Source organism: Gavia stellata, chromosome 9 (assembly GCF_030936135.1).
Source record: "Gavia stellata isolate bGavSte3 chromosome 9, bGavSte3.hap2, whole genome shotgun sequence".
Lineage (NCBI taxonomy): Eukaryota > Metazoa > Chordata > Aves > Gaviiformes > Gaviidae > Gavia > Gavia stellata.
In genome coordinates this window covers 18966270-18994208 of record NC_082602.1, presented here as the reverse complement: position 1 = coordinate 18994208, position 27939 = coordinate 18966270, and the positions used below count along the sequence as shown (strand labels likewise).

Sequence of the window (27939 nt, the reverse complement as noted above, 5' to 3'; positions counted from 1 at the left end):
ATGCTGTTCTCTGTCACCTGGGACCCGGCTGGTTTCAGCACTGACTTTGCGAATGTGTCAAACTTTTTATTCTGCTCTTTTGACTCTGTTGCAAAAAAAAAAAAAGAAAAAAAAAAAAAAGGAAAAAAATCCACCCTTGCCCCAGGCGGCTCGGGTGGGAGAAAAACCTTTGTACAGCTTCATCTCTCCGTTACTGAAGTAAAACTCGCTCTTCACTTCTTGTGTGCACTGTGGTTTCTCCCCCACGGCTGGGGACAGCCCTGGCATGGAGGGATGCTGAGGAAGGGCTGGCAGCTGCCTCCTTGCTGCCAGACTGCCAGCCCCAGGCCGGGCTCAGGGGGGTTAGTGCCTGCCGGCTCAGGCCTGGGGCTGGAGAGAGGGAGGGCAAAGGCTAATGGAAACTGTGTCCCTTTATTCAGAAGAGGGACCATTAAATACGAGCAGAGAGGGGCAAGAGCTGGCTGCATCCCATCCCCCTGAGTCCAGGCAGCCGGGCCCCAAGTCCGGAAGGCACTTGCGTGGGCAGGGCAGGGTGGGGGGCCATGCGGTCCCCCCCGGGCAGGTGTGGGGGCTGCCAGCCCCTCAGTGCACCTGCGGCTGCTGGCTGTGGGGCAGCTCTCCCCCTGGCCCCGGCTTCAGGGCCAGTGTGGGTGCCTGCTCCTCCTCCACTGACTCACTGCCGTAGGCACTGTCTTCCTTCAGCTCTGCAAAGCAAGCCGTGGGTGCTGTCAGTGATGGGGGGGTCAGGGAGGCAGCAGGGATGCCCCCCAGCCCCTGACTCCCCATACCTGTGCTTTGCAGCTTCTCCAGCGCCTCGGTTTTGTGGAGCATCCTCACAGCCTTGCGGAGCCCCATGGAGTCCAGCGCCTCCAGCAGCCCCTCCAGGCTGCCCCCCGCCAGCTGCAGAGAGAGGGCACTGAGCAGGGCCTGTGGCCGGATGGGCAGGGGGGACAGGGCCACCACGGCTGGGCACTGACCTCGTAACTGCGCAGGAGGCTGATGCTGGGCGAGGGGGTGTCCTTGTAGGTCTCCACCAGGCTGCAGAGCCCCAGGCGCTTAGCCAGCTCCATCCAGTCCGACCCGCTGCAGTCCTGGTTCAGCAGCTGCTCCAGCCCCTGCAGTGCCTCACTGTCCAGCGACAGGACCTTCCCTGTGCGGGAGAGGTGCCTCCATCATGTGCTGCCCATCCCCGCTGCCGGGAGGGTCCTGCCCTGCCTGGGCACAGTGCTTTTGAGGGGAGAGGAGCTGCTCACCTGGCCGGGGGGCAGAGGGCAGCTCTGCCTCGGGGCTCTGCTGCGAGGCCTGCAGCAGGATCTCCCGCACCTGCGGACAGATGCACAGACGTCAACATCCCCCAAAGCACTGGCCAACCCACCCCACCTCCCCACCCCAGGACATGGCGGGGCACAGGCATCCTCACAGGAACATATCCTGGAGCTCTGCCCCCATTCCTGCTGTGGCCCCTGCAGAAACGCTCCCGGGGGTTTGACCCCCTGCACACCTTCTGGCTCCGAGTTAGGTCCAGGGGCGTGTGGCAGCGGCGCTGCCTGTGCCCTGCCTGCACACGTCCCTGTGCAGGGGTCTCGGGGCTGGTGTCGCACTCCATGGCCGGGGCCAGCTCCCCCAGCTCCATGGCCAGCTCCTGCTCCTCGGGGTCGGTGTCTGTGTCACTGCTGGCCTCCGATGAGGACGGGCTCACAGGCTCGTCGTTCTCACACAGCACGTCTGCCCCTGTCAGGGAAGGGTGGACTGAGCCCCCAGAAGGGCAGGTCGGCCCGGGGTGCCGGGGTCTGCCCTGTGCCTGGGCACTCCCCAGCACGGGCAGCTGCGGCTGCAGGGAGGGGAGGGAGGGCAGCGCCTTACCGGCTTTGAGGAGCAGTTTGGTGAGGGTGGGGGAGCCCAGGCTGGCAGCCAGGTGGAGGGGGGTGTTCCCAGCAAAGGTCCGGCTGTGGACATCTGCTCCCAGCTATGGAGAAAGGCACGAGGCCGCAAGGATGGGCTGCCTGGGCGCTGCTCCCCTCCCTGCCCCCTGGTCACCCCAAGACCACAGGGGACTCCCACCTCCCCCAGAGCTCTGGGGGAGGCTGCACCCCATCCCACAGACACCAACCCACCATTGCCCCCCGTACCTTCTTCACCAGATGGGTGGCCATGTTCAGGTTCTCCGTCTCCACAGCCAGGTGCAGCGGGGTCCTCCCACCCTGCCTCTCCACCGCGTTCACGTCCGCTCCCTTCCTGACCAGCAGGTCCAGGCAGGCCAAACTCTTTGCCTTCACGGCCAAGTGCACAGGCAGGAGGCCTGCAACAGGGGGAGAGGCTCAGCAGCCCTCCGGCTGAGCCCATGACGGCACTGCTGGTTTCCTGCCCATCATCTCTCAGCCCCACTCACCATGGAAATTGGGCAGGCGGAGCAGGTAAGGGGCAGCCGAGCCCAGGTGGGCCAGCAGCGTCCTTAGCATCTCTTCATCGCCAGCCTGGAGTGCCAGGTGCAGCAGGGAATTGCCGTAGCGGTCCAGCAAGGTGGGGTCGGCACGGGCTTGCAGCAGGAGCTGGACCACTTGGGGCTGCTTGGTGATGACTGCCAGATGCAACGGCGTCTGCAGGACAGCAGCACCCCCTCAGCAGCGCTCACAGGAGGAGCCGAGTCCTGCACCACTGTCCTTTCCAGTGTGGCCGCACTGTGCTCAGCCCTGCAGCCTCCCCCCATCGGGAGCAGCAATGGCAGCCCCCGGGGTCAGGAAACCAGAGTGAGCCCCAGGTAGAGGAGAACCGGCTGTCCCGGGAAACACGTACCTGCTGCAGGTTATTGGAGATGTTGATGATCTGTTGGTTGGGGATGTTAACGATGACCTCGATCAGCTGCTTGATCACAGCCGTCTGCTCATGGATAATAGCAAGGTGCAAAGGACTGTGGAGAGAGCGGGGATGGCCCCTGGCTCAGCTCCATGCCTCTCCGGGTCCTCCCTGTCACCTCCTGCCCCCCCAGAGCCCCCATAATGGCTCTGACGGCCAACAAGGCTTCCTCACTCTCCCCCCAAACTCCTTGTGTGCTCACGTGTCTCCGTTCTCGTCCTGCGATGGGGCCAGGTGCCTCTGGACCGCCAGCAGCACGCAGGGGTCGGCAGTGACCGAGTAGTTGAGCAGGGCATGGGCATTGCGACGGGCCAGCGCCAGCATCCACAGCTGGCAGAGCTGGGCTGGGGGGTGAAGCAGGATGTCACCTCCGGGAGCAGCAGCCCCATCCACCCTCCCGCATCACCTTGTGCGCAGGGGAGAGCGGCACCCAGCCCGCAAAGGTCCCCAACCTGCGCCCGCTCTCCTGAGCGATGCCCCCCGGCCCTCACTCCAGCCCAGCCTACCGTGCTTCTGCAGATCCTTGCAGTACGTGCTTTCTGCCGGCGCCTGCCTGTCGCTCCTGGCCCCTTCCGCCTCGGGGCCCTTCATCTGTACGCCCCCCTGGTAGCCCCCCACGGGGTGGGGGCCGGGCGAGTAGATGCTGTTGTAGGCCAGCCCAGGGGAGTAGGGGAAGCTGAGGTTCCCACCTGCGGCGCAAGGGGGGATGGGTGAGGCTGGAGCAGATTGGGGACCCCCCAGCGCCAGGCCACGGCTGCCCAAGAGGGGAGGGGGAAGAGGGGAAGAGTCATCCCCACTCACCTCCTCCAGAGCCGAAGCCCCCGGCACCCCCGCCGGCACCACCCATGTGCGAGCCTCCCCCAAAGTGCTGGGGAAACTGAGGCAGGACTTTTTTGCGCTTCCTCTCCACTTCTTCCTTATCTGTGGGGAGAGACGGGCAGCGGGGTGAGGGGCAGCCCCGGCGACGGGAGGCATGCCAGCCTGCCCGAGGGCTGCTCACCTTCCACCACGGGGTAGTAGGTGAACTGCTTCGAGTCGCTCACGTCGCCCCCCCGCTTCCGCTTCAGCTGCAGGAAAACGGTGACAGGACGGTCGATCTTGGGCTTGTGGTAGGGCGGCGTGCGGAAGACGATGGCATACTGTGGGCAGGACAGATGGACGTGGAGCCCTGCTCCTCCCCAGAGCCGACAGGGCTCCCCCACCCTGCAGGGCACCCGCCTGCCTCAGGGCACAGCAGGACGCCCCCCCCCCCCCGCCTCCCCTGTACCTGCTTGTGCACGTCAGTGGGGGAGAAGTCCCCGAAGGCCTGCCAGCCATTCTCGTCATCCTCGTAGAAACGCACCTCGATGTCATCTGGGGAGAGAAGGGGCGCCTGGCACTGCCTGTCTCCCCATCGGAGATGCCTGTGTCCCCACGGGACACAGACCCCCGGCCGCCTGGGGGCCTTGGATCTCTCCCACCACAGCCCCTCTGGAAGGTTTCGGCTGGAGGGAATGGCTTTTACCTTTCTGAACTTTATCGCACAGTAAGTAGACCTCGTCCCCTCCCCGCACAGAGCCTGCTGTCTTATCCATCCGCGAGATCTTCAGGTTGGAAGCTCCTGGGGACTCTGCAGAGCAAGGAGGCGTTGGGAGCTGCCGTGGCAGACAGAGCATCCCTCACATCCTTATCCCGTCCTGCCCCGTCCCCTCCCCGGCCTGGCCCCACACTCACTGCTGTCATGGATGGGGTCTGAGATGACGGGCTGGAGGGCCAGTGTGAAGTTCCCGCTGCTGTCGCGGAGGTAGGCGGTGAAGCGCAACCGCACGATGCTCAAGTCCATCACCTTCTTCAGCTCCTTCGCCTCCAGCTCAATCTCACGCAGCTCCACTTCTGCCAGGGCAGGGGGAGATACCATCAGGCTAGGTGAGGGGATGGGGCTCCAGGTCCCCCTGCCCGTCCCCCCCAGCCCCATGCTAACCCCAGCCCCTGCAGCTGTCACCCCACAGTGGGTCCCTGCTCCCCCCGGGGCAAAGAGTCCCCCCCGAGGCCCCAGGCTGCCCTTACCTGTCAGCAGGTGGCTCCTGTTGCGCATCTTCTGCTGCTTCAGCTTTTCCTTCATGATCTCCATCATGTTCTTCTTGGTGACATGGAGCACACCCAGGTTGCTGAACCTAGAGGAGAAGAGGGATCCCGCTGGGATCTGGGAGCGCCAGGGCTGGGAGCAGCCGGCCCAGGGGGCACACGGGCTCCCGCAGCCAGGAAGGAGCAGAGCAAAGCACAGAGTGGTACCGCTTGGGCAGCGGGTGGTCAGTGTGTGGGAGGCATAAAAGGAGCAACTGCAGAGGAGAAGAAAGGAGCCCAGAAAAGAGGCAGCTGGGAAACTCCAGGCTCCCACAGATGACAAGTCCAAAGGGGAGGACCAGGAGGGCTGGAGGCCTGAGGGAATGCAAACAGGACCAGTTGGAGCCAGCAGCCAGGCCTGGATTTGTAAGAGCAACTGCAGCAGTAAAGTGCACACAGCTCCGGCCCCTCCTGTCCCACTCCAGCAGAAGACCCAGGGAAAACACCCTCTTCTCCAAATGGGGCTGCTGGGCCAGCAGTGCCAGGGCACACGGGCACCCAGGCAGCCAGGAGCCTGCCTGCTCATGCCTCCGCAGCTGCCTGGGCAGGGAGCCGCCCGCCAGCGCTTACGATTAACCCAGCGACTCAGGCTGGCTACAGAAGTTATCTGCAAAGCAGGGGAGCTGCAACCCCAGGACAGAAGCCCAAAACAAGCTGCACGTGCTGGACCCAAAGCTGGGCAAAATGCTCAGGCGACAGAGCTGTACTGATGACTTTGACTAAACCCACTCCTGGCCCCATTCAGCAAACCCAACTCCTGGATGCACTAACTCCCCTCTTCTCCCCAGCCAGTAAGCTGCAGCCAGGAGGCAAAAGGCCACCCCGGGTCTCCCCTGCACGTACTGAGCTGTCATGTCCTTGGGTCCCACGATCGCAATGCAGTTGCCAGCCTCGTTGCACTGCTTGCCCACCAGGCTGTGGGCATGCACGCGGGGAGGGTCACTGTGCGTCACCAGGTCCACCTCAATCCGGGCCATCCCAGTGTAGTTGCAGATCTGCCGGAGAAAGGAGATGGGAGTCAGGTACAATATCCTGGGAGCCTGCAGGACTTTCCACAAACCCCTGCTATCCCTCCGCATGGTCACCACCCCTCCTGCTGCAGCCCTCCCATCCCTCCAGCACCAGGAGATGCGCAGAGCTTAATATGGAGGTCACGTCCTTCCTTCAGGGCACCCTCCTGGTGCCTGCGCACACTGGCCGAAGACACTGTCCCGTCCCCTCCCCAGGGCAGTGCTCACCTTGACGGTGGGATAGGTCTTGTGCCCCTTCTCGCTTGATGCTCCCGGCAGCCCCCCGTGCGAAGGGCCCTCGCAGCCATACCGAAACCGGAACCCCCGCTGTGGAGGCAAAGAGAGGATCAGTCAAGGGTGGCCCAAACCTGACGCCATGAGAGCAGGGAGTGACAACTACACCTGCCCTTACCTGGGTGATGTCCTTACCTGCTTTGGCTGCTCGATGATGACAAGGTAGGGACCTTCCGCTGGAGGACAGAGAGGAGAGAAACACAGCATAACCAAAGCACCGGTGAGAAACACAGGACAGCCAAAGTGCGTGCTCCCAGTAAGGATGCTGGAGGTACGGGGACGGTGCTGAAGGTGAGGTGACCCCTGTCTGTCCCGTGGGGGTGCTCAGGGCCCCCGGCCCCTGTGCTGTCAGAGCCCAGCCAGGAGCAGCGGTCAGAGTGGCAGGGAGAGGAGGGAAGAGCCAGAGGGTGCTCTGGCACTTGCGGAGCAGGGAGCCCCTGGGGACCTGTCACAGCCCAGCCTCAGGTCCCTGGTAGACTGAGCAGTGGGGCCAGACCAAACAGTCCCCATCCCGGTGGCACGGGGCAGGGATTCCCAGCCAGCCCACAGTGGGGCCAGCGGGGACACAGCCCGTGGTGCTGCTGGGAACTACAAGGCGTGAGTCAGCCTGCTGGGAAACCCCGCTGCAGCCGGGGACCCCCGGGAGGACACAGCCAGAGGGGACCTTACCCGTCTCCATCAAGGGCTCCTTCTGCTCCATGATGTGGGAGCCGAAATTGAAGCTGTCGTAGTCAATCCCATCCAGGCACTGGGTGACAGGAGGGAAGATGAATTCGATGAGTGTGTTGCGGCTGGAACCCCCAACCGCCCTGGGGGGCAGGCACAGTCCCCATCTCCCACCCTGGGGGGGGAGCAATCTGGCACAGACCCCCAGTGCCTACCTCGAGGGGGGGCAGGCACAGAACCCCCATCCCTCCCGGGGAATAGGGGTGGGCAGGTGCAGACCCCCTTCGCCCTGGGGGGCAGACACAAACCCCCTATCTCCCACCCAGGAGGCAAGCACAGACCCCCCACCTCCCACCCCGGTGCACCTGCAGACCCCCCACTGCCCACCCTGGGGGTGGACACAGAGCCCCATCTCCCACGCCGGGGGCACCCGCAGACCCCCACCTCCCACCCCACCCGTGGGTCAGGCACTGCCCCCAGCCCAGCCCCGGGGCCGGGACCAGGCAGCGACTCCCGCCCCGGGGCCGAGCCGATCCGTGCCGCACTCACGGGCTGGAACTGCTCGTCCATGTCTGCGCGGGGCCGGCCGCCGGCCTGCGGGGAGAGCGCGGGGGTGAGCGGGGGCCGGCGGCGGCAGGAAGGCACCGCCGCTCCGGAAAGTCCCTAGAAACCCCGCCGAGCCGGGAAATGACGGGACCGCGCGTCACCGCCCCGCCCCGCACCGCCGCGGCCCGGGGCCGGCCCGGCTCGGCGCGGGGATCGGCTCGGCGCGGCCCGGGGCACGGCTGCCCTTACGCCTGCCGGCGGCTCCCCCGGCCCGGCCCGGCCCGCGGGCGGGGGGACGGGCCCTTTCCTCGCCGCCTGGGAGTTTCGGACGTCGGGCTCCGGGCGGGCTGGAAATCCCGGCGGCTGCCCGCCCGCCTCCCCCGGCTGCTCTCGCTTGGGCGCTGCCTGGCACCCCGGGAGCAGCCGAGTTTCCCCCCGGGAGCACGGAGGGGTTTGCTCCCGCCACCCCCAGCCACCTGCCCCGCTCCGGGCACCAGTCCCCGTTGACCAGCCATCGCGCCCTTTCCCGACAAGACCTGCAGCGCAGCATGGCTGAAACCACCCAGACCGTGCCATAAAACCCAGCGGCAGCCCCTGGGGCCTCCCAGGTCCCCACCCCACATCATCTCACCTTGATGGTGCACCTCCCACACAGGGATGTCTCTTTCAAGCCCCCCTGGACCCAAAGAGGAGCAGCTGCCCCAAAGTGCTGCCCCAAAGGCCAGTGTCTCTGCCCTGGCCAGGGGAAGCCCTCCAGGACCCTGCCGACCGAAGCAGGTGCATGGCACGCCCTCGCCAGGCACCCAAAGGGGTGCTTTCCCGCTCCCCTGCTGCCCCTATTTCCACTTACACGGCAGCCCCTGCATCCTTCCCACGGAGGTGGCCTGAGAGAGGCGTTTGCCATCCGTGTTCCCATTCCCTCTTTCCCGCTAGGAAGCATCTGGTTTCAAAGCGGGAGCGGCAGCCCCAGAGGCCCCAGTGGGAGCATCTTCTGCCACCCCGGTGCCGCATGCTCCCCGCCGACCCCAGCAAGGCACCGCCAGCAGCAGGGCCCCTTCCCTGCCACCCACAGCACTCGCACCTTCCTACTCACCGGGGAGGAAGAGGCTGGTCTCAGCAACCCATCCAGCCCCAGCATCGCTGCAGGGACTGCCGGCTACCGTAGCCGGGGGTTCCGCTGGGGTCAACGTCTGCCTGACGGTGGGAAACCACTGGAGACTTCTAGCAAAGGGTCAGGATCAGAGCAGAGCCTCCAGGCACGCTCTCTTGCTCCACATTTCTTCTCCTCGCTCAGCAATGGAAAGAAAAAAAAGAAAAAAAAAACCCCGTATCTGACTCCGCGGTGCCCTCATACCATGAATTTCTGAATCAGTGGTTGCTGCAGGTCCCGCTCAGGGGATTTTGGGTGTGTGGGAGAAGAGGGGAAGGAAGGGGATTGTTCAACCCGTGCGTGACTCATATTCTTCAGAAGCTGAAAAGAGCTTTTCAAGGAGATTTTCCAGCCGCTCAGGTCCTCCAGAGGGGCTGCCCTGTGGCCCCAGGCCTGAGGTTTTTCGCAGCTGGCCTGCCACCTGAGCCTGGCCAAGCTCCAGCAGCCCCTGCCCAGCTTGCCTGCGGGATGCAGCCCAGGCAGTGGCGCAGCCCAAGATGTGGGATTCAAGGGACCTGCAGGTGCAGTGGGGTGTGCAAGGAGGGTGAAGGTGGAGATTCAGCACTGCTAAGCGAGGTGGGACCTTCCTCCTGCCATTCCTCAGGGGTTTCTGAAAGCTTGGGAGCACAGACACAACCCCCGCTAGCCTGTGGGAAGCAGCACGCACTGCCTGCTGTCGGGATCCTGCTGGACATCCTCCCCGGGCAGCCTCAGCCTGCCACCACCAGCCAGCCACCTCATCTGCTGTCACAGATTTCCCAGAGAGGTGAAGGAGGGGACAAACATCCTTCCTCAGTGTGCTGGGAACAGCCACCTCGAACCCTACCCACTGAGCCTGGCTGGGGGAGCCCAGGCACGAGGATGCTGGAGAAGAACAGATTGTGCCCCTTGAACAGAACAGCTCCCCTTCTCCAGTGCCATCAGCCCCATCCCCTCTAGAGGGGTTTTTACAGCTCACTCATTGCTGCCCCGGACACTTCCACTTGTTGCAGCGAACAGCTTGACTAAGGAATATCATGGGGTCATGCTTGCGTCTACCCAGCCCGGGCAGCTCTGGCTCACTCGGGATGTTGCTGGCCGTATGCCTGCATGCTTGCGCAGTGCACATTAGAGGAAGCCCACCTTGCGCATCGAACAGAGCTGGGGCGTTGTCGCCTGCTTCCTTGATCCTGGACGAGCAACCTCAGGCAACCTCAGACCTGCTCTCGAGGTAAGTCCTGCCTCCTGTGCTGAGCAGCCATGCCCTTCAGGCTCCTAGCACCCCGGGTTTCCCCTAGGAGCATAGCACACTTGGCTTTTATCCCCCACACATCCCAGAAGGGGACCCATCAGTAGCATCCCCTGCTCTGTGGTACCCAGCGCGTCTGGCTTGGACCCTGGGCTTGCACGTGCACCGCAGCTCCCCTTTGCTGGGCTAATTCCTCGCTATCTTCAGACCTTCCTAGGGCTCAGGAAGGATTCTCTGGGCATTGCTGGGAATGGGGGGAATGAGCAGCAACCTGACTGTGATGCACTGCCCCAAGCAATACCAGCTCCCTTCTCCGGAGCGCAGCACTGCCACAGCACCCTTGCCACATGGCGCAGCACTCCTGTGCCAGACAGACTGCTTCAATTAAGGGCCAGCCGCTGGCAAGCGGCATGAGTTAAAGCTGTTCTTCCATGCCTGCGGCTCCTTGAACGTGACCTAGTAATGCAGGTGCTATTTTCTTTCCTCCCGTGACAGCCGTCTGACTTGCAGAGCCGATGCCTTACGGGCAGGAGGGAAACGTACGTCTGTCTGTCTGTGGCAGGAGTGTTTAGCAGCCATGGGAAAGGGTGCTCCAGAAACACAGGAGGTGGCATGAGCATGGCTCTGCTCCGAACCACCCTGGTGTACAGCTGACATGTTCCAGACACACACCTGGCTGCTCCTCTAACATACTATTCCCTGCGCGCTTTGTTTCCACCAGAGCCTGCTAATGCCTGCAAATGATGGCCCTAAATACCTGACCTTGCTTTCTGCACACATCCCGTGCTCTGCTCCATCGTGGGAGTCCCAACAGCTACTGGCAAGGGTCTGGCAAGAGGCTGCTGAGTTCCTCTCACACAGCGTTCACAGGGACTTTGTTCTGAGATCCTTCCTGGAAACCAAGTCCTTGACCTGCAAGTGTGGCAGAGAGAAATCCCCTCTCCCTAAAAGCTGTCCAAGCCTTCCCCTCCCCGACAGCCTGCCCTCGAGCACCAAAGCCATTCGTTATCTCTCTGCATAAAATGCCTTTACTCCCATAGCGGCTATCAAGTTGGTTTTGGCAAACCCCAGCCACCCACTGATATTCTGGTTTTCTCCTCTAGGGCCTGTAAACCAGCGTTTTGCTGTTGTGTTATGAACCATCGGCTCCAGCTGTATATCTGCACGCCCTCAGAAAACCCCTCTCAGCACCAGCCAGGCATTTGCTGTCTCTCACTCTCCCTGGTTTCCACTCTGCGTGCGGTATCGCTACCGCGTCAGCGTTCGCGGCTCCTTTTGGGGCCGAGCTAGCTGATCCTGTGGGTACGGATCTCTTCCCCTCAGGACAGGCAGCAAGCCAGCCCTGCTCCCTGTGCAGGCAGGGATCAGCGCGTGGAGGGAGAGCCACGGGATGGGGCGGCATTCACCGGCAACGCGGAAACGGGAAAATAAGCAACTTCCCCACTGGCAGGGAAATGGGTGTCAGCACCAGCGCTGGGACCTGCTTTCTCCTCCCCACGCCAAGACAGCACATCTCTCTACAGCCTGTATCTTCCCAACATCTCTCCCAGAGTGGGCCGAGAGGCAGCCAGGGACCGCCACGGCGGCCGTGGCGAGCGGGAGGCCAGGAGCTGCCGAGGGCTGCCCGCTGCAGACCCCTCAGCAGGGACGGGCAGCTCTGGCACTGCAACTTCGAACCTCTCGACCAGTCCAGCTCCCTTTCCACTGGGAATCAGGATACATCCGCACGCATCACCCCGGCGTGCACACCGCCGGAGCTGAGGAGCTCGGCTCAGGCAGAGCACGGGAGGCTGCTGTGCGCGGCGGGCAGCGAGGCGCAGCACCCCCCGGGCGCATCCCCGGGGCCGGGGCAGGGCACCCGGGGGCCTTCGCCTGAGATCCGCGCTCCCCGCTGATACCAGCGGCCCTCGCCGCTGCCCGGCCCGCGCACGGCTCGGCCGCGCTCTCCCCCGTCCCGGGGGACCGGCACCCCCGGGCAGCGGCCCCCACGCCGGGCTGTCCCCCTGCCTGGAGCCCGCCCCGGGGCGGCCCGGCCCCGCGGAGCCAGCGCCCGGCCCGGCCCGGCCGCTTACCTTCAGCCCCAGCCCCAGCGCGGCCGCCTCGGCCCGGCCGCGGCCCCGGGAAAGTCCCGGCCCGGCTCCGCCTCCCGGGGCTTCCCGGGCCCGGCTCCGCCCCGGCGGGGACAGCGGCAGGGGGGGCCGGGGGACCCCCCGACAGGACGGGACGGGACGGGACGGGACGGGTGTCTCTGGGCTGCTGCATTCCGGGCGAAACCGCTTGTCTTCCGCCAGCCTGACACTCGGGACGGGGAACCGAGCCCCGGGCTCACGGCTGTCCCCCGAGACCCACAGGACCCTTCGTCGCCCATCCCTTTGGGCACCGGCCCCAAAGCCGGTCGCCAGTCCAGCACAGTGGGGAAGGATGGTCTGCCTCGCCCTTGGCTGATTTTCACTTTTATTATTGTAAAGTCACTGTTCTCTCTTTATATATTTTTTTAAACATATATTAGATATAAAAGTCAGAAATGCTCCTCCTCAAACTACATGTACTGGTGGATTTATAGGCCGATTTTGAACAGGTAGGCAAATCAGGAAGCCCAACCTGATCAACGTGCACAGCAGCAGCAAATGCCCCTCTCCAGGGACAAGGGAAATTTTTTATATATATACATGTATATATACATATGTGTAGATCTATATATACACATACATACACGTGCACATACACACACACATTCATCCCCCTCTACACTCCCCCATAGCCACCCCAGCCCCGTGCCCGGGCCATCCCAGGCTGGGGCTCAGCCCGAAGAGGCTGGGGCTGAGCGGGACGGGCTCTCATCTCACCAGGCAGGCACTGGCCAGGCTGAGCACTGGAGAAGGCACCGGAGGACGGATTTGGGAGTCCCAGCAGAACAGGGCATGGGCTTCCTCTGCTCCCACAGGCAGTGTTTCCCCTTTCTGTGCCTGCGCTCCCCGGGTGGGAGGGCTGGCTATAGCCCACCCCCGAGCTGGGAGACCGGGGCTGGGGCGTGCAGGCTTCACGGCAGGACAGCTTAGGCTGGCAGTGCTATGGAGGGGAAAGCCACCACTCTGCAGGCACTGTGCTTGCAGGACATCCCCGGTGTGACAGTAAACGCAGAGACCCATTTCCTAACCTAGCTGACCGCCAGGGACCATGGGAATCCCGTGGCCCAGGAGGTGAAACCTGCCTCAGCAATTCTCCTCCAAGCTGAAAAAACGTGGGAAAGTCATGGACTGGAGGCACAGAAGGCCCTGAACAGGGAGAGCCCTGGCTGGGAGGGCCAGCGCGGTCCAACCGGGGCTGCTGGTGTCATCCTGCAGCAGTGCAAGGCACTACCCTTACCTGGGCAGGCAGGGAGAGACCCCCTGCTGCCATCCTCACTGGGGGTGCAGAGAGACTGGCACTGCCATCACCCGCCGAGGAAGGAAAAAGGCACTCAGGGTTTTTGGCTCCTCTGACAGTCACAGTGGCTGGCTGGAAGGCTTGCCCTGCCTAACCCTGCCCCCATGGCCACAGAGGAGGGAGGAAGGGCAATTCCCCCTCCCCAGCACACCAAGCCTGCATGGAGAGGGGAGGGTGAGCCCCCTGTTCCCCCACATCCCTTACAGAAGGGGGCCTCTGTATGATTGCCTCCAACAGCCCCCGACTCGGACAGGGCAACTCTGAAGGCTCAGGGGAAGATCCCTGCTCTGCCGGCAGCAGCACCAGGCTGGCACCCCCGCACCCCACCAGTGACCCCAAACCCTGCAGGCAGGGAGGGGGCAGTTCCTGCAGGAGACACCCACCAGGAGGGGAGGGCACCGCGCACCCACGCGTGCACACCCATGCACCCACGCACCCAGAGGCAGCCGGGATCTCGGAGATGTTCAGGACGGGGGAGTCACTGGCAGAGCCCGATTTGGGGGTCCCCAGCGTGAGCCTGGAGGCCGCCCCCTGTGGGGGTCAGGCCATGGCCAGACCCTCTGCATGGCTGTGGATGTGGGCCGTGCTGGACACGCCGCTCTCGCCTTTGTAACTTTTGGGGGCCCGGCTGGCTTTCAGCAGGACCAGAAAGGTGTCTGTGGAGATGGCCCCGAACTCAAAGGTGAAGGTGCCGTAGAAGACCAGGACATCGATGATGAACATCCACTCACACAGGGCAGCCACGTGCTGCAGCACGAAGCTCTCCTGGATGAAGAACACACCGCCGGAGGGCATCCCTGTCAAGGAAAGCACAGCTGGACCCCAACCACCCCATGGAGGACCACGTCCCACTGCCACTGCACACTGGGGCGGCTGTGAGCAGCCCCCCCCCGCAGGAAACACACCACCACCCCTAAACCCAAGAAACCCCACATGCTTCCCCCAGCACTGGGAGGGCCCCAGCATGGGTGAGGTGGTGGCACACATGCCCAAACCGGCCTTGGTAAATCACGGGACCGATGCCAGGCAGGGATTTTCTGAAGAGGCCAGGACAGGGGGAACTCGGGCTGCAGCCCTCAAGGCAAGCTGGGTGCCCAACGGCCTCACCCTCCCCACACCCCTTGCCTCTTCCTCAAACCAGGCTGAAGCTCCCCATCATCCCGCGGGATGCAGTCAAAGTCGATAAAACTCATCAGCTCTCCATCCCCTCAGTAAGGGCACTTGGGCTGCTGCGTCCCAGCCCTGCAGCACTCCCCATCCCTCTGTGCTGCCAGCTGGCTCACCCCGGAGAGGGGTCCTGCTCTTTCTTCCTCCAGGTCCTACTGCTGCCAGAGCTTCTTTATGCTTCTCTCATCCCCACTGGGGCTCTCTATGGAAACCTACTGCCAGAGCCACCACGGGTGAGGGGAGAAGGCAGGTACATCCCCCAACCCTCCAGGTGAAGCCTTCAGCAGTACCCTGCCTTCTGCCAGCGAGACCATGACCTGGGAGAGCCGGAGAGGCAGGGACCTGACCCACGCAGGACAGAGCCCTCTGCTCACTCCCCCCACCCCACCAGGAGAGGTCCCAGCCCTTTCCCCACACCGTCCCCACCACAGCTTGCTGCTTTCCCACTTCCAGTCCCCAGTGCTTACAGAGCAGCATGGCCACAGCAGAAGGGCACCAGCCCTGTCTCCCTTGTCCTTACATGCCCTGCCTGTCGCTCCCAGCTGGCGCGGCCCGCTGCACTCCTGCCCCCCCCAGCTCCCTGCCTCCTTCCCGCCCGCCTGCCTGCTGCAGTGACAGAGCAAGACCCGCTGGCACGTCCCAGGCCTGCCAGCACCCCCAGGCTCCTCCCCCTGGCCAGACCCCAACCAGCCTCTTTGGGACCCGTGGACACCGCATGCTTTCTCCCCTTCCTGCACAATAACCACCATCTTGTTTCCCAATTTATCCCTAACCTCAGTTACAAATAAGCCCCTGGCTCCCCGGTCACAGACTTGGGACCATTCTTCCAGCCCCGCTCTGCCTGCCACCATGCCCTCCCTCCCCGGCATGGTGTTTGCAGACCCCAGCACCTCCTCACCAAGCCCTCCCCTGTCCCACGGGCAGGTCGGCTGCCGGGTGCCGGTGAGCCCCAGCTGGCAGAGGTGCTGCCACGCGCCTGCCTGGCACCTCCACAGAGCGCTTTTGTACTCAGCTTTGGCCATATAGGTAACTCGGATGGACTTTGCATTGCCGGGGGCTCAGCATACCTTTGTCTCATTAAAAAACCAAAACAATTAACCAGCCCTTCCATTCTACAAGCTGTGGGGCTGGAGCCTGCAGCAGTGGCTGGGCTGAGCTGTGGCAGCCAGGGCAGGGTTCGTTTGGGGCACCCCAGCTCCCCAAGAGATGCCCACCAGCATCCCTTCTCCTCCATGGCCCCCACATGGCCCCGATACTACTGGGCCTCCAGCCCACTCCTGCAGTGAGCTGCCTGCCCTCAGAGCCCTGTCCAGCCCCTCTCCTGGCACCATGCCGCACTGCCAGACCAAAGGATAGAGGATGTGGGGTGCGTACCCCATACGAGGACCACCTTTCGCAAGCCCATCCCGAATCTCTTCCCCACACCCTTCAGAAGGATACTGAAGACGAGGGTGATGAAGGCCATGGCAGTGAGGATGCTACGTAAGTGGCCGGTCCAGTACTGCCCGCGGGTTTTGGCCATGCGATAGGTGAGGATGGACTGCAGGAGCAGGAACAGCATGCTGGTGGGAAAGGCCACCCCCGCCCCGATGTAATGCAGCACCTTGGCATGATCCACCTGCAGGGGAGAGACCATCAGCGCCAGCACCCCGGGACGCTCCTCTGGCATGGCTCTGCTCCAAGGGGTGGGCTCCTGCCCAGGCAGGGGTCCCGGCAGTGCCAGGAGCGGGTCCAGGCAGCTTGGCCCGTGCCCGACACCCAGCTGAAGAGCAGATTTGGAGGCACCGGCTGCTGCTGGGATCTCAAAGTGCTTCCGTTTCCTTCATCCATGGGGTGGCAGCTCCCAAGGCCCTTGGGCCAACAGCCCTGCCAAGCCCGGGGGCATGGGGCAGGGGCTGTCCTCTGCCCCTGAGCATCACTGGGGCTGCCCACACCCCCTCCTGGGGGTCACAGCCCTGCCTTCAGCAGAGCTGCCGAGCCACAGCTGGGGTGCAAGAAGGATCGGGGCCAGCAAAGCTTCTCCCGGGGGGGTGGCGGGGCGCAGCGCCAGCAGCAGCCTCCTGCCAAGCGGAAGGGACCGGCTGCCTGTGCAGGCAGAGGGCAGGCAGCTGCCGGGAGGCTGGTGCCTGGCAGTGCAGGCATGGGGGTGAGCGCTGCCGGCTGCCGCCAAGCCCTGGACTGCTCCGGACCCTGCGAGCTCAGGCTCTGCTCAGACACGTTTCCTGGCATCGCCCCTGAGCAGCAAACATCCACGGTGGGACCGCCGGGCAGCGGGAGCATCGGCAGCTTGGTCGGATCTTCTCTGCCTGGATGGCACATCGTGCCCACGGGCTGTCACGCGCCCATGGAGGGGACAGACTGTGCAAAGGGTCTCAGATAAGGGTTAAACCAAACCTGGCAGCTTAATCAGGACCAGGAACTATGAGCGCCCAAGCAAAGAGGAGTCACTGCGCTTGGGGAACCGTAGCGGTTGGCAGAGGTGAAGGAATGCACAGAGATGGGGGGGCTGAAATAAAACCACCACCACAAACCCTACACCGCCAAGCGCTGCCACCACCCTGCTCCAGCCAAGGCCCCCTCCCGCCCCCTGCCCCAAGGAGACGCCTTACCTGGAAGTTGCCGACCATGGTGAGGCCGGCGGCGCAGACCCAGCCGGTGGCCAGCCCCAGGGTGTTGAGGAGGGACGGCCCAAGGCGCTCCAGGAGGTGGGCATAGCGCAGCAGCCCCACCAGGATGACTGCGGGAGGGAGACACAGCCCCATCGCACCCTGCCGCCTGTGGCCCCCCACCCCCCGGCCAGGGGGTGAGTGCTGCAGGGCACCCCTCTTCCAGCCCTGCTCCCCTGGCAGCGGGCACTTACCCATGAAGGAGCCCAGGCTACAGATGAGGCTGAAGAAGCAGCTCTCGGGAGGCAGGGTGCCACACTTGCTGCAGGGACAAGGCAAGGCCCGGGGACACCTCAGCTGGGGGACACTGGGGTGCGGCACTTGCCCCCCTCCCTGGGACACGCTCCTGGGTTGCCCCGGGGGTTCTTGGAGCAGCTCCAACCCCCGGCCGGCCCCACGCTCCCACCCTGTGGCTGCTCACCTGACAAGGGGGATGTGGTCCAGCGTGCAGCAGGAGCCAGGGCCGTCCACGCCACACGACTGGTTGTAATTCCTGCGAGGAGCAAAGAGGCGAGCTGGGAGAGCCAAGCCACTGCCCGAGACCCTCCTGCCTCCTGCCCACAGCCCCTGCAAGGGCAGCAGAGCAGCTCCCCAGCGAGTGCAGCCCCGACACCAGGGATGTGCTCGCACCCTGGGGCCAAGCCCCTCCAGGGAGCGACTCGCTGCCCCACAAGGTCTCCCGGGAGCATCATGCCCCGGGTTTCCACAGCCTGTCCCCTGCCTGATGGCTCTGCTGCCCACCCCGAGTCCCTGCCTGCGAGGGAGAGGCCACGGCAGGGCGGGTGGCTGCAGGCACCCGCGGGGTGCATGGGTCAGGGTGCTGGGCTCAGGGGGTTCTTGCAGCCCCACACCCTGGGTGGCAGCAGGAGCACCCACATGCCATCCCTGGCACACACATCCCCCGGGTGGGATCACGGGTGGAGCCAAGCACGCAGCCACGACAGCTCCAGGCTTACAGGGGATGGGCGGGAGCACCGAGCTGAGCGGGAAATGGCCCCCACGGCCACAAGCACTCTGAGGCAGTGCCACCCGGCCTGGGAGGAGCTGCCCGAGGGGGGACACGACAGGAGCAAGCCCCCAGGCTGCCCTGGGGAGCCCAGCACACCGGCAGGGCAACCCCGGGGGCCTGTGGGCAGCCCCCCGCACCGCCAGGCTGGGGCAGGGCTCTGCCACCCACAGCCACCGCAGAGCCCTGGAAGTGCCTCCTGCGGCCATAGTGAGCCCAGGGACCCAGAGCTCTTATCAGCCCCAGACACCTTCCTGTACCACAGCTACTGCCTGCAACCGTAACCAAAGTTCCCCCCCCGCGGGGGTATGCGCCCTCTCGCCCTGCCGGCTCTCCCGAGAGCAGGCACACACTTGCAGCGGGTTTTTGGGCACCCCTTTGCTGCAGCATCTCCCAGGCAGCTGGCACCTCTGCCTGGCAGGGCTGAGTGGGGCCCCCTCCCCACCCCGCACGCAGGGAGCCCAAAGCGCTGTGCCCCAAAGGGCTCCCTCAGACAGCCCCAGCCCCACGGCGGGGATGGGAGCTGCAGGAAGCCAGGGCCACCCTGCCCCTGGCCGAGGCTGACCATCAGCCACCTCCAGCCGCTCAGCAAGCGCATGGTTAAAAAGGCCTTTTTGGAAAGGGCTGGGCTGGGCTCTGGTGTTTTTTCAGTCTCCTCATTTACTGGTGGCTTTGTTTTCCAACCTCGAGGCGTGGCTCCACGGCCTCCTCAAGGGCTGCTCTTGGGGCCGTGTTTGGTTTGGGAGGGTTTTTTTTATTATTATTTTGTTTAAAGCGAGCAGCCCCAGGCCGGGAAGCATTATTCATCATTAAGGGCTGGCTGTGCAGGGAGACAACGGACACACACATTCTTCCCAGGGCAGAATCAGCCATCAGGCAGGAAATGGCAGTGGGTTTTTTTTTTCCCCGTCTCCTTCAAACACTCCAGCAAGAATTAAACTAACATGGATTTTTCTGGGCAGATTTTTAAGGACACACAACAAGCCAAAAACACTGCAGAAGAAGTTGCCAAGAGAGCAAACAGGGTTTTTTTCCCAGCCCTCCTGTCTCCTGCGCCTCATCCCCCATCCCGAGGTGCTGCAGGCAGCTCTGCCCGTGGGGCGGCCGGGTGCCGCGGGGCCATCCCGTGCCCCTGACGCTGCCAGATTTAGCCTCAAGCAAGCAAGCTTCAACCTTTTCCATGGAGACACACGGCCCTCTGTAATTCCCTGACCACTTATTTTCATACTTTCTCCATGCTGTGTTTTTTCAATGACCTCCTTCTTCCCGCCTGGTTTGCAGCAGGGCTGGACCGTTCACCGGAGCAGCCGTAACCGCAGGCGAGCCTGGGAGGGGAAGGGAGGGCGGCTTTCAATAGCTCTGCTGGGCACTGGCATCCTCACCACTTTGCAAACACAGGGCCCAACGCTGCCCGCAGCTAATCCACAAGAGGCTCTGCTCCCAAAAGCCACTCAGGGGGCCGGACAGGAGACACACAGCCTGGGGCGACTGTGCCCCATCACTAGTCGCCACTGTATCTCCCGTATCTCAGGTGGCTCTGTACCCAGCTCGATGCTCCCACCTCTCCTGCCGTCCCAGCACCCTTCCTGGGCCAGCCTGGCCTTTCAGCACGGTGACGGCACAGGGGGGCCTTGGCTTCCCACTGGTCTGGCAGAGCACGGCACGGTTCAAGCGGCACAGGGAGGGGGACCCGACATTACCGGCGTCTTTAACTTAGCTGGTCTGTGGCAAAGGGCCCCCGCCGTCCCCCCCAGGCCTTACCAGTTGTGGACGGGGCAGATGTGGTTGTTGGAGAGCGCCATGGCGTACCTGGGGGAGAGACAACAACAGGGATTACTGCAGCCACCCACCTCCCTGCATCCCCGCTCCTGGGCGGCACCCAGGGCCAGCCCCAGGGACCAGCCGGGGGAGCCGGGGGGTACAAGGTACAAGCCCCTGCTGCCTGCCTGGGCCAGTGCTCACCCTGGGGCACCTCCCGGCTTTACAAAGCAGGAAAAAGAAAAGCAACTGCGTAAGCCCAGCCCACACTCCGCGGAGCTCTCGCTGCCAGAACCAGGTCCCCCTGCCTGGTACCCTCATCCCTGCCGAGAGCCGCCTCCTGCTCTGGTTCAGTGTGGATACAGCTGCTCCTGCGGAGCCTCTTCCCATTTGCACTGCTATGCTCTGCGGGCTCTGGGGGGCTGCTCAGCTGCAGAGCCCCCCACCCCGGCATCGGGACTCTCCACCAGCCTACGGCCCTGCAGGGTGTCACCTGATGTCCAACGGGCTCTGCCGTGCTTCCCCCGGCCCCTGGCTGGCCGGCACCCGGAGATAAAAGAAGTCTGGAGAAGTAGCCGGTGTGTTGGCAGGGCGTTTTGGGCAGATCAGCTCCATCGAGCATTTCACCATCGAGTCACCCCTGCACCTTGGTCAGTGTAACAAGGGCTTCATGACATGCATCCTGCTCAGCTCCAGGGGGGGTCTAGGCCCCGTGGCCCCCCCAGCCAGAAAGGAGCCCTCCTGCCTGGCAGCCACAGCAGTGGCGGCTGTTCAAATTGCTGCCGCCAGCAGCCGTAAACAACTCAGGTTAAAAATAGGCCCCGACACCGGTAAGAAAACCCCTCTCCTGCCCGAGCTGGCCACGTAACAGCTGGGCTGTGAAAAGGATGATCCCAGAAGAGAGGCGCCGCAAAGAGCAGGACAGCTGGGGGGAACCAAGGGGCAGCACTGCCCACCCACCCCAAGGGCCACCCATCAAAGAGCATGCCCCCCCCCAGACCCCTTGCCCTGCCACTTCCCGGCACAGGTCTTCCCCAAGCAGCCAGTCCCAGTCCCAGCCCTCCATGCCCTCCTGGGAGGGGGCAATAAGCCAAGACAGGTTCAAACAGCACTGCCCTCCTCCAGCGGGATGTGCCCCCACCTCCCTGGCCCCCCCTCACGGCTCTGCACCCCAGGCATGGCCAGCAGGGCCCCGCATGGGCCACAGGCTCCCACATGCAACCGCCTAGCCTCACCCTGCCACTGCGTGACAAGGGACACAGTGTCCCCCGGGTGGCTGCAGGTCATGTTTGGGGCCAAAAAAAAGGGCCCAAGACCCCCCCTCCCAGGGCAGCTCTGGCTGTGAGGACCCCTCCAGGGTCACCCACGGGAGACAGCCAGGGCTTCGTGGGGCATCCAGGTGAAAAACTTGGAGCATGAGTTCCCTGCACCAGGGTCTGCATTCGGCTTTGTCGTGAAGGAGGACAGGGGATACCACAGCGGGGAAGCTCTTGGAGGGACCTGTGTGGTATGGGGTGCGTTTGCTCCATCCCACACCCCAGAAAGTCCCATCACCTATGCTGGGGCTCCCTGGGCCTTTGGGAAAAGTTCCTTATCCAGTGCCCACCATCCCGGTGGCAGTGGCACAGGGGGGCTGATAGAGGAGGGCAGGACAGCCCTACGTGACCAGCTGAGATCCCAGGACCAAGGCCTGGGGAAGGGACCGGCAGGGTGAGCTAGTGCTGCTCATCCAGGCGAAAAGCCTCTGCCCCCAGCACAAGGGACAAACGTCCCCTGGCCCTCCCATCCATCCCATCTGGGGCCAGGATGAGATGGGTGCTCACGTGCTGGTTATGGCCCTGGCACTGCGGGACCTGGGCTGGTGGCATCACTCCCAAGGCCATTCCCGTGCTGCCTAAGCATCGGCCGCACTCACGCCTGGACAGGGGCACGCGATCCCACGGGGCGTCAGGGGCGCGAGGCCAGGCAGGCGCTCGCCCGCACCGCTGCAGGGGACGCAGTGACCACGCAGGGTGGCTGTGGGGTGATGGGGAGGCGTGGGAACGACTGAGTGTCCAGAGTGCCCCGACACGACGCGGGCCCAGCGGTGCCCCCCAGCTCCCCGCCCCCCAGCACCCCGCCCCGCAGCCCGGGCGACCCCAGCCCGGCAGCCCCGGCCCCGCCGCCGGCAGTTTGTGGCGACGGCAGCGGCTCTGGGCCGCCCCGCGGCACTCACACGATCCACATGCCGGTGATGGTGAAGGCGGGCAGCGTGACGGGCAGGATCCCCCAGGTCGGCATCCTGGGGCCGGGCACGCCCCGCCGGGCTACGGGCGAGCGGGGCCGCCGGGGGAGCCTCCCCGCTGGCTCCTGCTGCCGGGCCGCCGCCGGGCCGCGCTCCCCATGGGCGGCCGGGCCGGGGCCGGGGCCGGGCGGGCGGAGCGAGGTCCGGCCGTGCGGCGCCGAGCAGAGCCGTGCCCGGACGGCCCAGGCCGGCCCCGCCCCCGGGCAGCGCGGGTCCCGCTCGGCGGGCAGGGCCCGCCCCGTCCGGCGGGGAGCGGGGACGGCCCGGCGCGGCCCCGGGCGCCACGTGGCGGCCGCGCTGCCGGCCCGGGGGGGGGGCGGGATGCGCCGGCACCCCCGGCCGGGCAGGGCTGGGGAGGGGCAGCCGGCCGGCAAGGAGCGGGGACTGCCCGGAGCCGCAGGGCAGGCAGGCTGTGGTCCGAGCAAGCCCCAGAGCACGGTCTGCTGTGCCCTGTCCTCTGCAGGACACAGCCGGGGCGCAGGGACAGGCTCCTGCTCCACACGACCCCCAGGGCGGGGATGCGCCCCCCAGCACTGGCATCGGCCCCAAGAAAAGGGCACGGAGGGGACAGCAGGGCACTGCAGAGCAGCAAACACCCCCTCGCTGGAGCTGCAGCCTGGAGCAGCCTTTGCCAAGCCTGAATGGGACAGCAGCAGCTGGCTGCAGGCTGCTGGGGACTCACCTCCCGCCCCAGCCCCAGAGGATGCTCTCTCTGCCCCAGACACCATCCCTGTGCCCATGTCCACGAGGCCGTGGGCCCCTCCAGCAAGCGTGGCCCAAAGGGCACTGTCTCAGTGCAGGGTGAAGCAGGAGGTGCAGCTCCAGGTAATGGCAGAGCACAGAAGACCCTGCTCAATCCCCTCTTCTTCCTCATGGGAAGAGGGTTAACATGGGCTCAGCCTTCCCTCCTGAGGACAAGGCTCAGTTTGCACTCCTGCAATGACTGATCTTGCGCTCTCACCTGGGCTGCCTCACACACTGCCAGCCACCGCTCTCACACACCGCCCTCACACACCGTCCCAACCCGGTTAGCCTGACCTCTCCTTTCCCGGACACTTTCTACAAATAGCTCAACTAGGGATTAAGTTTAGCAGCCACCCACCCACCCTGGTGCCCAGAGACATTTCTATTTTTCTTACATGGAAAACTTGAAAAGAGAAGAGGAAGCACGACTTCCCCCGGCAGAGCAGCCAGGCTGTGGCAAGGCCACAGCAGCCCTATTTCCCTATCCGTAACTCAACAATAACCCACCCTCCCACCCCAGGGCTGCTTGGGGACCTATGTTTGCACATTCCAAAACATCCAGCGTAGCCAAAGGGTGCATGCACCTCTGGGGCCCTGGAGCAGCTGGTGCTCAAGAAGCCTGCACCTTCCTGCTGCCTCCTGCGGAGAGCCGCTGCCTGGGAATAGCACCTGCCCTGGCCTGCGTGGCTGAGGAGCTCCCGCTGCCCACCGCCTCGCCTGGGCCAGGGTGCAGGTTATGCAACTGGAGGAGTAGTATTGCACACTGGGACCTGTAGTCTCGGGGGAGCTCATCTTCTTATGCATTGAATCGCGTTCCGGGCAGCCTCCTCCCAGGCCCAGGGTCTCTCCTTGCTGTTCAGCACGTCAGTTCCCTGACCTTTCGCTGCAGGAACTGCACTCCAGAACTTTACTCCCGAGCCAGTCATGCTCCCAAAGCTGGCCCCTGAATTTCTGTCCACCAGCAGACAGCAGGCCTGGCCCTTCCTCTCCCGGCAGCCCCCACGGGCGTGCGGACGGACAGTGGTGGGAACAATGCCGGCCAGGGCAGCAGGCGCTGGGCCAGCAGCACAGCTGCTGCTGCCTCCAGCAGCCTTAGTAGGGCTCAGATTGCTCCCAGGCCACGGGGCAAGCAGTACAAACCCTGCTGGGCTGCCTTCCGCACAGGTGGGGCAAAGGAGCAGGGCACAGGCTCTGTGACAGATTTTTCCAGAGGAGTTCAACAGCTGCCATTTCTAGGAGCGAGGGTAACTTCTAAAAAAGCCAGCTCACTGTTGGAAGACACTTCACTGAAATCTTTCCTACAGACCAGGTCTTCTGAAGACGCTCAGATTCAATGTAAAAACTGAACCAAAAAGCAGCATTGCTTCAGTTTCACAAGTTTCAGTGCCAAGCTCATGTTTTACATGCCATAGGGCTTTCTCCCTCTAGGAAGCTTCACACCAATGAGGAAAACACCAGCTCCACAGTAACACGGCCTACCGACACATGCTAAAGCATTATTAGCATTAAAACTTACTTCTATTCTGTTTCAGCAGTGGAAGTTCTTCATATAAATAGGAACAGAAGAGGTACATAAATCCAAGCCAGGGTGACGTCTGTCCAGCCTCCTCTTGAAACCAGTGAGCCAGACCCGTAAAAACAAGAAAGAAGTCCAAGACCAGAAAAAGTGTATCGTGGGACAAACCTGAAGGGTAGTGTTGTGAACACAGCTCCTCACCAACAGCTGCTGGTAGTATGACTGTCTTATGTAATTTAAGTTACAAATAGAGTTCAAGAGACTTATCGATAAAAATATGTATCACAGCACACGCTACCTGTCAGTTGATTCTGATTCACTTCAAACACCTTCCCTGTCATTTTTTTCTCTCTAACACATGAAACCTCATTACTGCAAAATCCGAACAACATTCAAAGAATTTTTTTCTAGTTTTCCAGTCCATTTCTATTTACAGTCTAGTGAAAACTGTTTTAAGTGCAATTCTGTCTGTCTTTCCAGCCGACATTCTTTCCATTCCAGTCCCGCTTCCTGCAGTTTCCTCGGGTGGCTTTTGCTTTGCACCGCAATTGCCTGAATTAAGATGTAACGCTCTCAGTAAAAACTGAGTTTGCAAACACAGTTTAAAACATAGCATCCCCCAAACAACTATCTGAAGGCAGCAGGAAAAACTGGGCTTTGCCATTAGCTGACACCACTCCAAGAAGTCGAAGGACCATCCGGGGATCAGAGGGCAGTACTGCTGACATCCAGGCCCTTGACAATTGAGCAATGGTTTACAGAGAGTTAATCATCTAAAAGGTTTCAGCAAGCATTTTGGAGACAGCTCAGAAAAACAGAGCTGTAAATAGAAGTGAGGGCTCGGAAATACAAGACAGAGAGGTGGGCTGCATACAGAAGGGCCATGGGCAGCACAAGAATTCAAATACATAAACGAAAACATCTAAGGGCTGGAAGGACACAATCTGGAAGCAGTGGAGGGTGAGGAAGAGAAGGCTGCAGCAGTGAAAATATTCCAGGAATGGTGGAAATGGGGTAAGGGAACGAGGATTTATTAACAGAACTTTCCTAGTATGTACATTACTCTTCCATTATGCAATATTTAGACCTTTGCTCATGCAATTCAAACAAACTCCAAGTTTTCAGCCCCTTATCAAGCCTGTAGGAGTCTCTTGGAATCGTAATAGGGAAGGCATTGGTGCCTCATGCAGCTCTGAGGACACTGTGGCACTGTGTGGATCTTGCCACAAGATAAAGTAGAAAATACCAGGAGGGAAGTACATGTGGTTATCCATATCCATGGCAAGCATTAGCCCTGGAAGAGACCAGGATCTCTCATGCCCTCTCCAAGTCCAAGTCCTGTCAGTGGAAACGAGGATTTCTTCCTCACCAGACAGAAAATGCTCCTTTCTCCAAAGCCAGCCAGGTTGTCACCGAGATCTGTGTTCCAGCTGCATGCCGAGATACCGCAGGGCACCTGCTCCTCAGCCCTAGGCTCTGCCCTCACTCCTGGCGGTGCATGAGCACACACCAACATAGCACCAGAAATTTTACAGCCGACACTTCTTGCCAGAAGCAAGAGCAATCTCGCTGTTACAGCTCTGCTTTGCCCATGATGGGAACCATTTCTCCTTAGCCCCTTGATGGCCAACCTCCACTGCAGCACGCCCATAAGCTGACCATTTGTTAAGGCCAAGTCCTTCTGCACTCCCCACAGAGAGAGCACTCTGTTGGAGAATCCTCGTATACCAAGCCAGGGGGCTGGCAGCTGGGCACAGCATCTTGACAAATTAACTCCACTCTTCCCAAAGCTCTGAGCCGCAGAACCACAACAGAAAAGGAGTGCAACACTGGAGCATTCATTTACAGGATGTATTTATTACACTGTAAAAAGTCCATTTGATTTGTAGCCATTTACTCTATATGTACACTGGTTGTACTCCCACCCCAACTGTAAGTTCCTCTCAGTATAGTATACGCTGGGTTGGAGTCATGCCCATGCCCCTCCCAGTCACCAGTGGGATTTCCAAGATTGGTATCATTGAGAATTTAGCCAACTAACTGAGAGAGGAGAGGAGGAAGAACAGAGATACAGCACTTGCCAAGCAGCCAGCTCTGCTCTGGGCATGAGGGGGTGGAAGAGCGGGACATCCTTGCTGCAAGGCAGAAGCACAAGAATGACTACCAGGGCCTCAGCTGCAGGGACGTACTAGGTGGAGAAGGTGGACTCCCAACAACTAGAAGATGCAGAAGTGTGCAATCTCCGCAGAGCTTCCAAGCGAAAGCACAGCAGACTTGCTGGGCATCTGTCAGCAGGTGCCACAGATCCCCACATCTTCTCTAGCTGAAGAGGATGTTCTCCTAAGGAATGGGGCTGGACACCAAGAGGCCAATGTAGCGAGTGGTGGACAACACAGCAGTGCTGTACGTCCCGTGGGAGTGGCTCCCCAAGCGCTGTTTGAGACAGCCATGGTATTCTGCTCTCAGCTCACTGGACTCTGCATTTCCTTCTCTTCTGTTCAACCAGGCAGAGCCTTCTGAATTTGCTCTCTCCAACCAGAAAGCCTGATTACATTTACAGAAGGAGGGAGGAAAGCAGTGCTGCCCCTACCAGACTCCCCTGCTGCCTACTCCCTATCTGGCATGGGGATTGCTGTGATACATGCTGCAGAAGGAGAGCATGTGGCTACAGCAGACAAGAAACCCTATGTAGCAAGCTGGGAGCTACACTGTAAGCAATCAACATGTCTACACAAAATTCTCAACCTGCTGAACCCAGGCATGCCCAGAGCCCAAACAAAGCACTGTGACCAGAAGCATGGGCAGGAAAGCTAGGGAATGGCTGGGGAATTGTCCAGGGACTGGACCGAATAATCTGAGAGGTGGTCCTGTACTGCAGCCCCTCTCTGGTGTGACATCAAAGAGTTTTCCCTCTTCACCAGATGAACTGGTGGCAGCTTGGTCCCAGGCTGCTGAGTGTGGGCACTACCTGGCCCCTGAGATTGTGAAGGCAGGAAGGAGACTGGTCAAGTGGAACCGGGCACCCCTCCAAGACGACAGGGATTTCTAGGCGGATTTCTAGGTGGTTGCCACAAGAAGGGAGCAGAATGTGACGTGCTCCAGGGGGGTTGTGGCAGCAGCCCTTCTGCTCAGGTTAGCATCATCTTCTAGAACAAACATGCCCACTACCAGAAGACATTTGGCCAGCATCCTCCACCCACAGAGCTTCCTCAGCAGACAGTCCTCAGACACCCTCAAACTAATTGACTTCAGAGGTTGTCATGGGGTCAGTGGGCCGTGGAGTAGCTAAGAGGGGAACAGGAGAGGTGGCTTCAATTAGGGCTGGGTTGAGAATGATTGGAAGAGTCATAGGTGGCACCCCAACCTGCAGGGGAGAGGCAAGAGGCTGCAGGATCAGTGGTGGCTGTGCTGTTGTAGGAGGTATGTCTGTAACGGGGCTTGTCTTTGTTGGAGCTGATGCTGGGAAAGGAGGGGCAGAGCTGCTGATGGTGGGTGAGGCAGGTGCAGTGGCTCTCTCAGACT

The 27939-nt window shown here is 62.2% G+C and overlaps 3 protein-coding genes across 5 annotated transcripts in view; all 3 read right to left on the bottom strand.

Annotated features, from left to right (window-relative positions):
- Positions 1–552: 552 nt before the first annotated feature.
- Positions 553–8798, bottom strand: NFKB2 (nuclear factor kappa B subunit 2). Its single transcript, XM_059821419.1, has 23 exons — positions 8566–8798; positions 7476–7520; positions 6930–7008; positions 6396–6436; positions 6195–6293; positions 5800–5951; positions 4900–5006; positions 4567–4725; positions 4358–4462; positions 4121–4206; positions 3854–3992; positions 3655–3774; positions 3360–3542; positions 3056–3197; positions 2794–2908; positions 2390–2597; positions 2130–2299; positions 1864–1966; positions 1502–1731; positions 1254–1323; positions 978–1150; positions 789–900; positions 553–704 (listed from the first exon to the last, which is right to left on the bottom strand). The coding sequence occupies exons 1-23, from the start codon at positions 8608–8610 to the stop codon at positions 583–585; spliced, it is 2805 nt and encodes a 934-aa protein (XP_059677402.1). The 5' UTR covers positions 8611–8798; the 3' UTR covers positions 553–582.
- Positions 8799–12297: 3499 nt separating this feature from the next.
- On the bottom strand, positions 12298–22162 carry TMEM150A (transmembrane protein 150A). Its single transcript, XM_059821428.1, has 7 exons — positions 22089–22162; positions 19877–19924; positions 17531–17602; positions 17304–17371; positions 17053–17180; positions 15884–16061; positions 12298–14073 (listed from the first exon to the last, which is right to left on the bottom strand). The coding sequence occupies exons 1-7, from the start codon at positions 22151–22153 to the stop codon at positions 13817–13819; spliced, it is 816 nt and encodes a 271-aa protein (XP_059677411.1). The 5' UTR covers positions 22154–22162; the 3' UTR covers positions 12298–13816.
- Positions 22163–26254: 4092 nt separating this feature from the next.
- GBF1 (golgi brefeldin A resistant guanine nucleotide exchange factor 1) overlaps positions 26255–27939 on the bottom strand; it is a 101512-nt gene continuing 99827 nt past the window's right edge. For all 3 annotated transcript variants that reach the window (XM_059821417.1, XM_059821414.1, XM_059821415.1), the window contains exon 40: positions 26255–27939. In XM_059821417.1, the coding sequence (XP_059677400.1) occupies positions 27656–27939 (284 nt within the window). In that variant the 3' untranslated portion in view covers positions 26255–27655.

Bases quoted from the DNA above. Each gene is read 5' to 3' on its own strand.
- NFKB2 (XM_059821419.1), bottom strand. From the start codon at position 8,610: ATGCTGGGGCTGGATGGGTTGCTGAGACCAGCCTCTTCCTCCCCG. The intron at 5,952-6,194 runs GTGAGCACTGCC...TTTCTCCGGCAG, and splicing joins AGACCTATCCCACCGTCAAG to ATCTGCAACTACACTGGGAT. The intron at 4,726-4,899 runs GTAAGGGCAGCC...CTGCCCTGGCAG, and splicing joins CAGGAGCCACCTGCTGACAG to AAGTGGAGCTGCGTGAGATT.
- TMEM150A (XM_059821428.1), bottom strand. From the start codon at position 22,153: ATGCCGACCTGGGGGATCCTGCCCGTCACGCTGCCCGCCTTCACCATC. The intron at 19,925-22,088 runs GTGAGTGCCGCG...TCTCTCCCCCAG, and splicing joins ATCACCGGCATGTGGATCGT to GTACGCCATGGCGCTCTCCA. The intron at 14,074-15,883 runs GTATCCTTCTGA...TTTCCTTGACAG, and splicing joins CTTCATCACCCTCGTCTTCA to GGATGCCCTCCGGCGGTGTG.